The 16,140-nt window shown below is 46.4% G+C and overlaps 1 protein-coding gene across 1 annotated transcript in view; it reads right to left on the reverse strand.

The window, feature by feature from the left end:
* Positions 1-16,140, reverse strand: part of LOC119975553 (collagen alpha-1(V) chain-like) — a 233,818-nt gene that overhangs the window by 30,866 nt on the left and 186,812 nt on the right. The window contains exons 38-46 of the mRNA XM_038815340.1: positions 15,789-15,842; positions 14,049-14,102; positions 11,888-11,995; positions 7,403-7,456; positions 7,229-7,282; positions 7,050-7,103; positions 2,731-2,784; positions 1,688-1,795; positions 1,153-1,206 (exon numbers count right to left, since the gene is read on the reverse strand). Coding sequence (XP_038671268.1) covers positions 1,153-1,206; positions 1,688-1,795; positions 2,731-2,784; positions 7,050-7,103; positions 7,229-7,282; positions 7,403-7,456; positions 11,888-11,995; positions 14,049-14,102; positions 15,789-15,842 — 594 coding nt within the window. The remainder of the gene's footprint in view (positions 1-1,152; positions 1,207-1,687; positions 1,796-2,730; positions 2,785-7,049; positions 7,104-7,228; positions 7,283-7,402; positions 7,457-11,887; positions 11,996-14,048; positions 14,103-15,788; positions 15,843-16,140) is intronic.

Below are 16,140 nucleotides of genomic sequence, written 5' to 3' on the forward strand. Positions count from 1 at the left end.
ACATGCCCAAGGGGTGGCAAAGCTCAGATGGGTTAGACCCAGAGCTCAGAATAGCCAAATCCAACTATAAACAAGTATTCACATCTCGAACAGTCAGTCTATTATAGGACCAGTGTGCTTATCTAGAACAAACTTTATATACATAGAGATAGCATTCCGATCTGGAACAGCGTTAATATAGCGGAGCGATATTCACATCTAGAATAACTAGTCTAATTATAGGATCAGTGTTCATATCTAGAATAACCTGTCTATATGTAGATCTATCATTCATATCTAGAACAACATGTCTACATATAGGAGCAGTATTCATAGCCAGAAAAACCTGTCTATATATACGAGCGATATTCACATCCAGACCAACCTGTCTGTACATTGTAGCAGTATTCACATCTAGAACAACCTGTCTATATGTCGGAGCCGTATTCAGATCTAGAATAGCCTGTCTACATATAGGAGCAATATTCAAATCTATAATAGCCTGTCTACATATAGGAGCGATATTCATATCTAGAATAGCCTGTCTACATATAGGAGCGATATTCATATCTAGAATAGCCTGTCTACATATAGGAGCGATATTCACATCTAGAATAGCCTGTCTAGATATTGGAGCGATATTCACATCTAGAATAGCCTGTCTACATATAGGAGCGATATTCACATCTAGAATAGCCTGTCTATATATAGGAGCAGTATTCATATCTAGAATAGCCTGTCTATATATAGGAGCAGTATTCACATCTACAATAACCTGTCTATACATAGCAGCAGTATTCACATCTAGAATAACCTATTTATAGGATCAGTGTTCATATCAAGAATGACCTGTCTATATGTAGATGCATCATTCCTAGCTAGAACAATGTGTCTATATATATTTAGGAGCAGTATTCAAATCTGAAACACCCTGCCTATATCCAGAAGGGCAGTGTTGCATAGGAATGGCAGACCACTTATTGGGGCAGTATTCACAGCTAGAACAGCCTGGACTCCAGAATTCATCTAATATAACAGCCTGCTCATCTATAGAAACAGCAACAAGAACACCCTGTTCATATCTTGGAGCAGTGATCGCATCTAGAAATTCTCTTTCCAAATGTTGTTATTAAACAATAGCTCGGTGAGTTGGCCAAGCCCATTGACACTTACACGTGGTCCAAGTTCACCACCAGGGCCAGGGTCACCAGGGAAACCAACAGGACCCTACAGGCAGAAAAGAGATGGATTAGGTAAGAGGTGAAAAATCTCATAAAAATCAATCAGTCAGACAGCCTGTACATGTACATCTGATTTTCCAGGGCTCTAATCGAACCCAAAGATCTTGGATCAATGTTCAACATCTAACCCACTTGTGACCAATTGAGCTCCTGACTCTGGTCTTTTGTAGAACGACAGGCTTTAAGTCAATGCTGGATGCACACAGCACAGCTTATTGCAATTCCTAACAAAAGCATGTTCACCTGACTTTTAAACATGCTTCACATTTCTTTCCACGGATGTTGCCTGACCTGCTGAGTAATTTCCAGCATTCCCAGTTTTTAATTACAGTTGAGGCCTTTTCCTGAGGCTGGTACTTATGGAACATAGATCAACCGCTCGGCTCTTTGAAACTTGAATGCATTTTTAGAAGTTACAGAAAGAAATTTGAAAATTCAATCATCAGGCAGATTTGCGGCCCACTTACAGGGTTGCCCTTGGGTCCATCATCACCAGTGGGCCCTTTGGTACCTGGAGGCCCAGATTCGCCCGGTTGTCCTGATTCTCCTTTTTCTCCTCTTTCGCCCCTTGGACCCTGTAGTGTTTTTTGTTTGATGGAAAATAAAACGTATGAAAACAGATAATTCATCGGCTTCATGTTAAATCAATGTTCATTTATTTCAAGTTTCACTCCATCTATTTTTCTCTCCCCACCACTCCTCTCCCTGTGTCGCACCCTCTCCCGTTGGGCTACATTTCCTGTGGGCATCTGGCCAGCATCCAGCCAATTCACGTGAGCGGCCTCTCTCTCCCTCTCGCTGAGCAAGCACAGACACAGAGGAACAGCCCAGACTGTGGATCCATCCATAGCCCAGTATTCCGCGCTCTTGCAAATACTCCCGTTGCTCCGGAGGTGGGGGTCAGAGCTCCCAGCTGGATGGATAGCCGCTTTATTTCACCTTGAGTGAGAGAAAAACACACAGCGGCTTGACGAGGAAAGGAAAAAAAAGTATATCCCAAGTCTCTTCGCAGAGATGGTATCACATGAAAATAGGAGGCCTGGCAAGGGAGCAGCTATTAGGTGTAGCGGTTTGATAGCTGAAATTTCAAACCATTACCTTGGATTAGATTTGTGTTAATCAGCTTTGAATGGGTCTGGAAGTGTGGATTATTCAGTCAGGGTGCTGCAATGAAACAGCCCCATTGTGAAAGGTGTTTCATATATGCACATTTGGAGGTGTAACAGTAGAACCGCCTGTTTCACTCAGGGTGGGTTTAACGGCCCCGCACGCAAGTGGGATCGTCCACTTCTGTCGAATGTCAATGGATCTTTCGCTAGACCGCCGTGGCAGGTCCCACCATGACAGGGCCGCAAACCCCTCCGCTTTAGAACTCCCTCCGCTCCAAGTCACCCCACGGTCAACCCACTGTCAGTTGGTCAGGTTGTAGATTTATTTCTTAGCCCATCCGGTGCGTCTCAGGGCTGGAGAAATTGTGACGCCCAGAAGGGTTCCCGATGGAGTTACATACCTTGCGCCCTGGAAGGCCTTGGATCCCTGGAGAGCCCGATTCCCCAGCTTCACCCTAAAGAGAAGTCAGTAGTTATTACAAGATCTGAGCCAAATGATAATTGTAGAACCTCAATCAAGATTCTTTTATCCCTCAAGATCAATTTACAGTGGAGCACCGTTATAACCCAGAAAGCCAGGCAGCGAAGGATAGAACCGGAGCCAATCTATCCGCACTTTGGAAGCATTTATTCACAGAGATGCACATTACAAGCATGCACCTCCTAATCCCGCCCCCACATATTCTACTTTGATTTTACTTATAGTTACTCAAGTGAATCCCCAGTTATTGTCCACCAGCTGCATATAATTAAGTACAATTAAGATTGTCAGTGTTATAAAATATGAAAATAGATAGCAAAAGTATTGAAATACATATTCCAGTTAAAATGCGATGCTTTCTCTATTGTGTTTCTATGTTTTTACTTATCCCCTAGCTATAGTGCAGTCTCTACAATTTAATGGTTGTTTAACTCACTTTTCAAATAAAATTATAACGTCCTCTTATTCGCAGTCACACCAAGGTCTCCAAACCAGAGCCATTCTCACCCCCCTTAATCTAAAGGCTTTGAAAACCCAAGCACGGCTAAGTCATCTCTTTTGATCTTATGCTCTTATGTTGTTTCCAGTCTTGTCCCTTCATTTGCAATTACCCAAATCCAACAAGAAAAACAGTGAACGACCTCCAGGAACAGCAGTAGGCCATGCAGCCCTTCGAGCCTGTCCCACCATTGTCTGATCTGTGGTCCTATTTCATATACCTGCCTTTGGTCCATATCCCTTCATATCCTCGCTCATCTCGCTCAGATTTAAAATTAACAACTGTTCCCACCTCAACTGTTCTTTGTGAGAAAGAGTTCCAAACTTCTACTCACCTTTGTATGAAGAAATGCTTCCTAACATCTCTCCTGAACTGTCTGGCCCTAATTTTTAGACTATGCCCCATAGAATCTCCAACCAGTGGAACCAGTTTATCTTCATCTACCCTGTCGTTCCCTGTTAATATTTTGACTACTATGATCAGATCATCCCTTAACCTTCCAGATTGTCTAATTTGTGTAATCTCTCCTGGTAACCTAACCCCGTAGTTCAGGTATCATTTTTGTAATCCTACGTTGCACTCCCTCCAAGGCTAAAATATCCTTCCTAAAGTGTGACCAAAGAAAAGTACAGCACAAGAATAGGCCCTTCGGCCCTCCAGGTCTGTGCCGATCATGAGGCCCTGACTACAAAAAAGAAACCTCTGTCCTTACTCGGTCAATATCCCTCTATTTCCTCCATATTCTTGTACCCATCCAGATTTCTCTTAAATGTTGCTAATGTGCCTGCTTCCACCACATCCTCTGGCAGTGTGTTCCATGTACCCACCACTCTCTATGTGAAAACCGTACCTCTTAAACTTTCTCTCTCACCTTGAACCTGTGCACCTGGCAATTGACACTTCCAATCGTGGAAAAATCCACCCTGTTTATGCCTCAGAATTTTGTAGACCTCTATCAGCTCTCCCCTCAGCCTCCGTCTTTCCAGTGAAAACAATTCTAGCTTATTCAACCTCCCCTCATAGCCAACACCCTTGAGACAAGGCAACATCCTGGTGAACCTTCTTTGCACTCTCTCCAAAGCTTCCACGTCCTTCTGATAATGTGCTGACCAGAACCGCACGCAATACCCCAAATGCAGCCTAACCAAGGTGTATAAAGCTGCAACATGATTTCCCAACTCCTGTACGCATGCCCCAGCTGATGAAGACAAGCTTGCCGTATGCCTACTTAATCATCTTGGCCATCTGGGTTGCCACTTTTAGGCAACGGTGGACCTGCACACCCACATCCCTCTGTATGTGGTGCCCAGAACTGCTCACAGTGCTGCAAGCGGGCTCTAACCAAGGATTTGTATAGCTGCATCATAACTCCTGGGTCTTTACGTTCCTGTCCTCTACATATAAAGGCCATCATATTTGATTATTTTCTGCATTTTAAGGATCTATGCTCTTGAACCAAGTCTCTTTGGATATCCACTGTACCTATCCTCTTTCCATTTAGAAATTACTCTGCTCTATCCTTTTTTAATCCAAAATGGAGAACCTCAAACTTGCTTACATTGAATTCCAGAAATTTGCCCATTCACCTAGTTTGTCGATATCTCCATTGCAATTGTTTACTATCATCTAGGCTGTCTACTGGACAAGACTGGGAATGCCATCTAACTTTGTATCATCAGCAAATTTGGATATATGACTCTCTGCCATCGTCCAAGTCATTTGTGAATAATATGAATAATTGAGGCCCCAGTACAGATCCCCGTGGTGCACCACTAGTCACATCCTGCCAATTAGAGTCATTACCCATTATCCCCACTCTCTATTGCCTGCCACTCAACCAATTTCCTTACCATGTCAATCATTTGTCCCCCAACTCCGTGTGCTTTCACCTTAGTTAACAGTCTTGCCTTCTGGAAGTCCATATAAATAACATTCATAGACATTCCCCTGTCCTCTACTTCAGTCACCTCTTCAAAAAATTCAGTAAGATTAGTCAGGCATGAACTTCCCTTCACAAATCCATGCTGGCTCTTGCTGATCGACCAAAATTGTTTGAGGTGTTCAGTTACCCCATTCATAGAATCGTAGAATTTGCAGTGCAGAAGGAGGCCATTCGGCCCATCGAGTCTGCAGTGGCCCTTGGAAATAGCACCCCGCTTAAGCCCATGCCCAGAACCCAGTAACATTTTTGGACACTTAAGGGCAATTTAGCATGGCCTATCCACCTAACCTGCACATCTTTGGACTGAGAGAGGAAACCAGAGCATCAGGAGGAAAGCCACGCATCAAGGGGCGAACGTGCAGACTCTGCACAGACAGTGACCCAGTGGGGAATCGAACCTGGGACCCTGGAGATGTGAAGCAACTGTGCTACCGCGCTGCCACATATAATTCCTGATTATAGACCCCAGCAATTTCACCACCACAGTTGTGAAGCTAACCAGTCTGTAATTCCCTGGTTTCCTCCTTTCACCCTTCTTCAAAAGTGGAGTGACATGTGCAATTTTCCAATCCAGAGGGACGACTCCTAGATCTAGGAAACTCCAAATGATTATAGTGTCATGTGAGAGTACCTTTAAGAACGGGGTGTTCATCAAATAGCTGTAGAGGATGTACCTTTAAGAAATGGGTGTTTATCAAATAGCTGCAGTGATGTCAGAGTGTGGGTGGAGCTGGGCTGTCTGTCTGCTTTACCTTTGTTTTCGAGCAGGCAGCTACAATGTGTTTTAGTTTTGTTTTCAGAGCTGGATAGCTGCAGGCAAAGCAAGCAGCTGTATAATGATCTCTCACGACAAGCTACAGACTGTTTTCAGCTCATTTGAGGATATGAAAGTAACACCGATTTCTGTAGAGAATTTAAACCTGCTGTCTTTCTGCGAAAAGGGTATTTTGGTCTTATGGATGTTGTTAGGAAAGTTATGAAGGTTTGCTTATAGAATATTGTATATTGTGGGGATTTTTTGTGTTGATAGTTGTTAAGATTTTTACTATGGGTTTATAAATTCTTAATTGGATTCATAAATAAACATGGGTTTGTTTTAAAAGTACTTTAGCTCTCTGTCACATCACATATGTAAAGTAGGCCTTTGTGCTCCCCATAACCACAATCTATTAAAAGTTATAGGTCAGGTGAACCCCATAATACACTTTGGGGTTCTCTATACCGTGGCTCGTAATAATAGTTAGCACATCTACAATGTGCTCCCCTACGTCCTTCAGCCTCCTCAGATAGAAAGTCACAGCCTAAATTGTTCCAATTTGCATAAGTGTTATTTCTCATCTTCCTCTGCCACCAATCATTGTGTGTGTTAGTGACTCCAACTTTTCTCAAGTTCCAGAGTAATTGTGTGAAAAAAACAATTTTTACTTTTTAAGTACAAAAAGTTTGGCCGTAAGGTTTTTAAAATTTAGTTATCCACCCCCAAATGTAAAAATAAATGCACTTGTGTACAATTCACAGGTGACTTTTGGGAAGCCACCCATTAAGTTGTCCATGCACATTCATATAGGTTGCAAATAGCTGCACCTATAGCACAGATCCTTGTGTTACCCCTGCGAGCAATCTGAGAACAACACACTGATCTATACTCTATTTCCTCTCATCCTCAATGTGGGCCAACTTAGCCACATAAGGTGCAGGGAAATCGACTTCTACCAGGTCACCTTTCAGCTGAGTCGAATGCAAACCTGCCACAATTCTCCTTTTTTCCCCACTGAGTCTAGCTTTTCCGACAGCTTACCTTTTCACCGATGGACCCTAAATTGCCGACGCCTCCAGGTCCACCTTGGGGACCCTGTGGTGGGGAAGAGGGTGAAGGATAAACACAAAACATATGACAGAAAGGTGAGGTCAGAGGTGAATATGGCCAACGGTCGGTAAAATGTGCATTAAAATTCTGACAAATAGAGCTGAACTTACATCTGCCCCGTTTGGACCAGCAGGGCCTGTCGGACCAGGAGGGCCAGGTGGACCCTGTGAAGAGGAAGGCAAAGAGACTCGTAACTCTTAGGACATAGTGAGGAGAGGGGTTGGAGTGTTAACTGCAGAATTTCAGAGAGAGAGAGAGAGTGCGAGAGCAAGACATAAACTCACCATAGGACCAACATCACCAGTTTCTCCCTTCGTGCCAGACGGTCCAGGCATTCCCTACAATATAAAATAACACAAATCAGCTCCTTGCTGTAGAGCCTCAGCCAGACAATACATTGTTCGGTACAGAGTGACACAGTGTGGGGGAGGAGAATGTAGAACAGCAGAGTGTGTAGGAGGGGGTGGGGTGGAAGGGAGTGGATTGCGGGGGAGGGGATCATAAGGATCATAGAATCATAGAATTTACAGTGCAGTAGGAGGCCATTCGGCCCATCGAGTCTGCACCGGCCCTTATAAAGAGCACCATACTGAAGTCCACATATCTACCCTATCCCCATAACCCAGTAACCCACACTTAATATGTTTTGGACACTAAGGGCAATTTAGCATGTCCAATCCACCTAACCTGTACATCCTTGGACTGTGCGAGGAAACCGGAGCACCCGGAGGAAAGCCACACAGGCACGGGGAGAACGTGCAGACTCCGCACAGACAGTGACCCAGCCGGGAATCGAACCTGGAACCCTGGAGCTGTGAAGCAACTGTGATAGCCACTATGCTACCGTGAGGAGATGGATGGGACTGTAAGGGATAAAAGTGTGGGGGAGTGGATCATAAGGGATCAGAACGCAGGGGTTGGGATTCTAACGGATCAGTGTGCCGGAGTTGGGATCGTAAGGAATCAGAATGCAGGGAAGGTGATCGTAAGGGGTCAGAGAGAGGTGAAGGGGGTCAGACATGATCAGAGAGCAGGGGAGGGTACTGTCAGGGATTAGAGTGCAGAGTAGGAGGGGAGAGTGAGTGAGGAAATCTCAAGAAGAGTATTACATCCAGTTCTGGGCGTCACACTTAAGGAAAGACGTGAAGGCAGTGGAGACGATGCCGAGAAGAAAATGGTTTGGGATGAGGTTCACCAGCGATGTAGACAGATCGGCAAAGTTAGGACCGGTTTCCTTGCAGGGAAGGCTAAGAGGAGGTTAGATTGAGGTTTATAAAATCAGAAGGGGGCGAGGAGAGAAGACTGGGAGAAATGGTGGAAGAGCCGATAATAAGCTGGTACAGATTTATGGTATTGGCAAAATCAGCAATGGTTACGTGAGGGGTAATTTTGTCACACAGCGAGTGGTTAGGATCTGCAATGCTCTGGCTGAGAGTGTGGAGGAGGCATTTTCAATCATGGCATTCAAGAGGGAATGGTATTACTTGCTGAAAATAAATAATGTGTAGGATTACGGAGGAAGGCAGGGAATGACATCAAGGCTCCTCCATCCGGCAGGATATTCCAGCCCAACCAAAGTCAATGAGGTTTCAAATGGCTGCCCCCATTTCCCGGCTCCATTGGGGCAAGGGGCAGGAAATTCGACCCCAAGTAGACTGCTCATTCATGGATAATCAGCCGATAGGCCACCTCCTTCTCTGTGACAATGCTGCAATCCTCTGGGCGGGGTTCATGACGGAGAATAGAGGAGGGGGGGGGAATCGTAAATTGAGGTAGCGCTATGAGAGGCATCGTGAATTGAGGTAGGACTGAGGGGCATCGTAAGGTGAGGTTGCACAGTGAGAATCATTGTAAGGTGAGGTAGCACTGTGAGGGGTATTGTAAGGTGAGGTAGTACTGTGAGGGGCATTGTAAGGTGAGGTAGCACTGTGAGGGGTATTGTAAGGTGAGGTAGCACTGTGAGGGGTATTGTAAGGTGAGGTAGCACTGTGAGGTATTGCTAAGGTGAGGTAGCACTGTGAGGGGTATTGTAAGGTGAGGTAGCACTGTGAGGGGGATTGTAAGGTGGGGTTGCACGGTGAGAATCATTGTAAGGTGAGGTAGCACTGTGAGGGGTATTGTAAGGTGAGGTAGCACTGTGAGGGGTATTGTAAGGTGAGGTAGCACTGTGACGGGCATTGTAAGGTGAGGTAGCACTGTGAGGGGCATTGGAAGGTGAGGTAGCACTGTGAGGGATATTGCAAGGTGAGGTAGCACTGTGAGGGGCATTGGAAGGTGAGGTAGCACTGTGAGGGATATTGCAAGGTGAGGTAGCACTGTGAGGGGTATTGTAAGGTGAGGTAGCACTGTGACGGACATGGTAAGGTGAGGATTGCACTGTGAGGGGCATTGTAAGGCCAGGTAGCACTGTGTGGGGCATGGTAAGGTGATGTAGCACTGTGAGGTATTGCTAAGGTGATGTAGCACTGTGAGGTATTGCTAAGGTGAGGTAGCACTGTGAGGGGTATTGGAAGGTGAGGTAGCACTGTGAGGGGTATTGGAAGGTGAGGTAGCACTGTGAGGTATTGCTAAGGTGAGGTAGCACTGTGAGGTATTGCTAAGGTGAGGTAGCACTGTGAGGGGCATTGGAAGGTGAGGTAACACTGTGAGGGGCATTGTAAGGTGAGGTAGCACTGTGAGGGGCATTGTAAGGTGAGGTAGCACTGTGAGGGGTATTGCAAGGTGAGGTAGCACTGTGAGGGGTATTGCAAGGTGAGGTAGCACTGTGAGGTATTGCTAAGGTGAGGTAGCACTGTGAGGGACATTGTAAGGTGAGGTAGCACTGTGAGGGGTATTGTAAGGTGAGGTAGCACTGTGAGGTATTGCTAAGGTGAGGTAGCACTGTGAGGGGCATTGGAAGGTGAGGTAACACTGTGAGGTAGCACTGTGAGGGGTATTGTAAGGTGAGGTAGCACTGTGAGGTATTGCTAAGGTGAGGTAGCACTGTGAGGGGTATTGCAAGGTGAGGTAGCACTGTGAGGTATTGCTAAGCTGCGGTAGCACTGTGAGGGGCATTGTAAGGTCAGGTAGCACTGTGAGGGGCATTGTAAGGTGAGGTAGCACTGTGAGGTATTGCTAAGCTGCGGTAGCACTGTGAGGGGCATTGTAAGGTCAGGTAGCACTGTGAGGGGCATTGGAAGGTGAGGTAGCACTGTGAGGGACATTGTAAGGTGAGGTAGCACTGTGAGGGATATTGCAAGGTGAGGTAGCACTGTGAGGTATTGCTAAGGTGAGGTAGCACTGTGAGGGGTATTGTAATTTGCGGTAGCACTGTGACGGGCATTGTAAGGTGAGGTAGCACTGTGAGGGACATTGTAAGGTGAGGTAGCACTGTGAGGGATATTGCAAGGTGAGGTAGCACTGTGAGGTATTGCTAAGGTGAGGTAGCACTGTGAGGGGTATTGTAATTTGCGGTAGCACTGTGACGGGCATTGTAAGGTGAGGTAGCACTGTGACGGGCATTGTAAGGTGAGGTAGCACTGTGAGGGGTATTGTAAGATGAGGTAGCACTGTCACGGGCGATGTAAGGTGAGGTAGCACTATGAGGGGCATTGGAAGGTGAGGTAGCACTGTGAGGGGTATTGCAAAGTGAGGTAGCACTGTGAGGGGCATTGTAAGGTGAGGTAGCACTGCGAGGGGTATTACAAGGTGAGGCAGCACTGTGAGGGGTATTGTAAGGTGAGGTAGCACTGTGAGGGGTATTGTAAGGTGAGGTAGCACTGTGAGGTGCATTGTAAGGTGAGGTAGCACTGTGAGGGGTATTGCAAAGTGAGGTAGCACTGTGAGGGGCATTGTAAGGTGAGGTAGCACTGCGAGGGGTATTACAAGGTGAGGCAGCACTGTGAGGGGTATTGTAAGGTGAGGTAGCACTGTGAGGGGTATTGTAAGGTGAGGTAGCACTGTGAGGTGCATTGTAAGGTGAGGTAGCACTGTGAGGGGCATTGTAAGGTGAGGCAGCACTGTGAGGGGTATTGCAAGGTGAGGTAGCACTGTGAGGGGTATTGCAAGGTGAGGTAGCACTGTGAGGTATTGCTAAGGTGAGGTAGCACTGTGAGGGGCATTGGAAGGTGAGGTAACACTGTGAGGTAGCACTGTGAGGGGCATTGGAAGGTGAGGTAACACTGTGAGGTATTGCTAAGGTGAGGTAGCACTGTGAGGGGCATTGTAAGCAACATTGCGCAATGCTCCATTCTGTTGCCATGCCTCTCCCACTGTTCCGAATCCATGCATTTTGCCCCATTCTCCCATCGCACTGTGTCACAATCATCCCATTGACTCCCCATTCCCTCCCCCCCCCCCCCGTATCCACATTTCCCCCCATGTCCCCATCCCCCCCTGTGTCCCCATTCCCCCCCCACCAGTGTCCCCATTCCCGCCCCCCCACCAGTGTCACCATTCTCCCCCCACTCCCCCCCCCCCCCGGTGTCCCCAATTCCCCCCCCAGTGTCTCCATTCCTCCCCACAGTGTCCCTATTCCCCCCCCCAGAATCCCCATCCTCCCCCCCCCCCCCCCCACAGTATCCCCATTCCCTCCATGGTGTCGCCAGTCTATCATGCATCATCCCCCCCAACCCCCTCCCACAGAGTTTTCCCATTCCTGAAATCTGTCCCAACTCTCCCTTCCCTACCCGAGTTTCCCACACACCCTCGCACGCTTTCTGCGGTATTACGCGGCCGAAGGTCACCTCCTTCCTTTCAAACCTCCTTGTGGCCCTCTCGCATTCACTGACCTGCAGGCCGATTGGACCCGGTGACCCTGGAAATCCTCTGGGACCTTCATCGCCCTTCTGCCCGAAATATCCTTGCTGACCTCTGGCTCCAGGTTCACCATCGGCACCCTGAGGGGGGAGACACAGAATCCGCAGTGAGGACAGACAAAGCATCAGCTTCAGGCCAGAGTAGCCTTCCGTGCGAACATCCGGATTAGGAGCAGAAGTGAGGCCACTCGGCCCCTCGAGCCTGCTCCACCATTCAATAAAATCACAGGTGACCTGAATGTAACCTAAACCTCACATTCTTGCCATCCTCCCCGCCCCCCCCCCCCCCATAACCTTTCACGTCCCTGCATCATAAATGAATCATCCCCATTTTAAATATCTTCATATTTAAACTGTGCCCGCTAGTTTTAGTCTCCCTCACAAGGGGGAACATCCTTTCAGCGTCCAATCTGTCTAGTCCACTCAGGATCTTGTACATTTCAATAAGATCACCTCGCATTCTTTTAACCTCCAATGGATTTAGCACCAGCCTGTCCAACCTTTCCTCCTAAAATATTAGTGATTTCACTGGAGAGTAAAATCTGGGTGGGGTGCAGGGGCGGTGGTAAAGCTGCTGTTGCGTATGTGCACAGCAAGCCTCTATGGAAGCTGAGACTATTGTAGTGCTATTGCTTCTGATGTAGAGGCTGGTTTAGCACAGAACAAGGCCAGCAGCACGGTTCAATTCCCGTACCGGCCTCCCCGAGCACGCGCCGGAATGTGGCGACTAGACGCATTTCACAGTAACTTCATTGAAGCCTACTTGTGACAATAAGCGATTATTATTATCTGAACTTTTTCAGCCTCTAGACTTGACTATTTCAATGCACTCGTGTCACCCCACCCCACCAAATCCCTTCCTTTATAACCTCTTCTGGCACCACAAACGTCCTACATCTCTGCGCACCACTAATCTGGGCCTATCGAGCATCCCTGTTTTTAATCACTGTGTTATCGGCGGTTGTGCCTTTATTTGCCTGGGCCCTAAACTCTGGAATACTGTCTACCTCTTCCTGAGCTGTTCCTTAAGGCCAACTAACCAAGTATTTGGTCCACTGCCCTAACATCTCCTTTTGTGCCTTGTAATACCTCTCGGAGCGCTTTGCGATGTGCTCTATAAATTCAGTTATTGTTGTGATATGTTAAATAGCTTCGTGTTTGGAACCATTCTCATTGATCATTGCTCGGCACAACATCGAGGGCCGAAGGGCCTGTTCTGTGCTGTACTGTTCTAATAATTCTAATTTAGCCCCTATTAGGACATTCCAAAGTACTTCATGACCACTGAAGCATGTATTGCACAGCAGTACGTAGAAAACACATAATGCTGCACAGTAAGCTCTCATAAACAACAACAATCAGTTCATTGTCATTTCCTCGGAGGTTGGTCAAGAGGTGAATGTTGGCTGGAAACCAGCGGTGGGGTCTAAACCTAGTTTTCTTCAAAATGGCAGCAGGGGATCTTTGACACCAAACCTTTGGTTGAACATTTCACCGGAGAGGCTGCACCACCAACCATGTCACACTGCCTCAGCTGTGCACCACAGCCTTGGATTCTGCTCTCCCGTCTCTGGAGTGGGGCTTGAACCCACCAAGCCTCAGGCCCAGAGGCAAGAGCCAATGCCACACATTAAAAACCTTTGGCGAGAGTTCCTTTCACAAGCAGACACAGGGCACTTCTGCTAATCCCAACATCATTTGGCAAAACTGCTGTTCACAACTTCTGTCTTGTCTAACTCAAATCCTATGTCAAACTGTAAAACTACATTCATACCCAGTTCCTTCCATTAATGATATCATCTGTATCTCACTGAGATGTCACATGACCTGCTTAGCTAGGACTACATGCAACCACTCAAATCATTTACTCTCCAGGGAACCACCAGAAATCATAACAATATTCCATTAGCCCTCTATATGTAAACAAGTAGTTGGAAACAATGATGACCTCAACATTTATGACCCCTTAATTACAGTTTTAGCAGACACACAATCTAGATATCTTAATCTATGTTCTTTAATGATATTACTGGAACAAATATATACCTTAACCCAGAATTTAAAAAAATTACTACAACAGATATTAGATATAACATATAACAATATCTACATTTATGAGAGAGAAAATACTTACTGCAGGACCTGGTTGGCCAACGGGACCGACTGGGCCTGGAGGGCCAGGTGGACCCTGAAACAAAGTAAAACACACGCAAAACCATGACAAATCTGATGTACGTAAATGACCAAAGGTAGCCAAGAAATTATTTACTAGCTACAGTTAAACAACAGCTAAACATTTTGTGCAACTCTGTAATTCTTAAGAACCCAAATGGTTTTATTATCACCACCAGTTTAATTTGCTAGTCATGGTTGTTGAAAGCTCTAAATTTCAATTGAGCCTGAGATGGAGAGGAGACCATGAACAATCCTGATTGATATTTATTATGAATTAAATATCAGCATTCGGATTATATTTTGCTCTCCAATTTCTGGCCTGCTCTGCTGAAGGGACATACTCTTGGCTCAGCATATCCCGAATGAGCATGCTATATTGTAGTATCTTTCAAAATGGTCACTGTTTATATGTGCATCTTGACAGAAACGCCCAGAAATTCTACAGAACTTACCGAAGGAGCCTGGACAAGGCTGAGAAATTCCATGAAGCCTAGGCCCCATATGTTTCACAGCACCTTAGACATGAAGGTGTCTAATTTTTATGGGGCCTGGAGGCCCCTAAATGTTATAGAGCTGATTCAATGATCAAAGCTTTTTCATAGAATTTACAGTGCAGAAGGAGGCCATTCGGCCCATCGAGTCTCCACCGGCTCTTGGAAAGAGCACCCTACCCAAGGTCAACACCTCCACCTTACCCCATAACCCAGTAACCCCACCCAACACGAAGGGCAATTTTGGACATTAAGGGGAATTTAGCATGGCCAATTGACCTAATTGGCGCACATCTTTGGACTGTGGGAGGAAACCGGAGCACCCGGAGGAAACCCACGCACACACAGGGAGGATGTGCAGACTCCGCACAGACAGTGACACAAGCCGGAATCGAACCTGGGACCCTGGAGCTGTGAAACAATTGTGCTATCCACAATGCTATCGTGCTGCCCGTACAATTTACAGAACCTAGGTAAAAAAGACTAGAAATACCATGGAGCCAAGAACATAAGGCCCAGTGACCCTACGAAGGCTAGACAACATGGCCCATAACGTTTATGGAGCCTAGGCACCAAGGCAATGAAATTTCACAGAGCCGAGGCAGCAAGGCACAGAGATTTCAAAGAGCCTCGGTGTTATAACCGTAATGGAGGTCCCCGGATCAGGACCATACAGTTTCCCCATGACCTTCCTGGAATATGAATGTCTCCTTTGAGGGAGGGGGGATTCCCCTTAACAAGGAGAGCTCCAGCAATATAAAAACCCATGGTGCAGGTCGGGGAAGGAGACCCCTTGGAGGGAGTGGAAGAGTTTTGGAACTGTATTGTAATAAACTTTGTTCATTCACTTCTACTGTCATCTATGCGTTCTGCCCTAGTGATTCAACACCAGGCAACCAAGGCCCGGAAATTCCACAGAGCCGAGACAACAAGGCCCAGAAATTCCATGATGCCTATAGATACCAAGGAAATTCCATGGAGCCTTGACAGCAAGGCCCAGAGATTCCTTAGGGCCTCGGCATCAAGGGCTCACTTACAGTTTGGCTTGAGCACAGTGATACATTTTGAGTAAATAGTCATTTCATTACACAATCCTTTCCGATAACTTTGGTTACTTTGCTCCATGAAGCATTAGGCAGGTCCCAGAAACTTTCCTAGTTTGTCGTCAGCTTGGAATGAAGAACGGTGAAATTAAAAGTTAGACTCACATGTTCACCCTTGTTGCCCTTCCTCCCTTTATGTCCGGGTTCACCCACTTCGCCCTAGAAAACAGGTGGAGAGAAACAAATACCTTACTCACGTCCGAGGTACAACAGACAAATGACTGTGAAAACCCAGTTAATTTCAATTATTCAGCCGTATTTGACTTAGATAGTGTTTTGAGCACACAGACATATGATTCCCGCATGATGATGGCCAGGATTCAAAAGAACATTGCAGCACAATAACAGGCCCTTCCGCCCACCAATCCTGCGACGATCCAGATTCCTTATTTAGACCTACTACTTTTGCCAAAACGATTTGTGTCCCTCATGTGTCTATCAAGATATATATTAAACG

This window comes from Scyliorhinus canicula, chromosome 13, assembly GCF_902713615.1.
Source record: "Scyliorhinus canicula chromosome 13, sScyCan1.1, whole genome shotgun sequence".
Taxonomy (NCBI): Eukaryota; Metazoa; Chordata; class Chondrichthyes; order Carcharhiniformes; family Scyliorhinidae; genus Scyliorhinus; species Scyliorhinus canicula.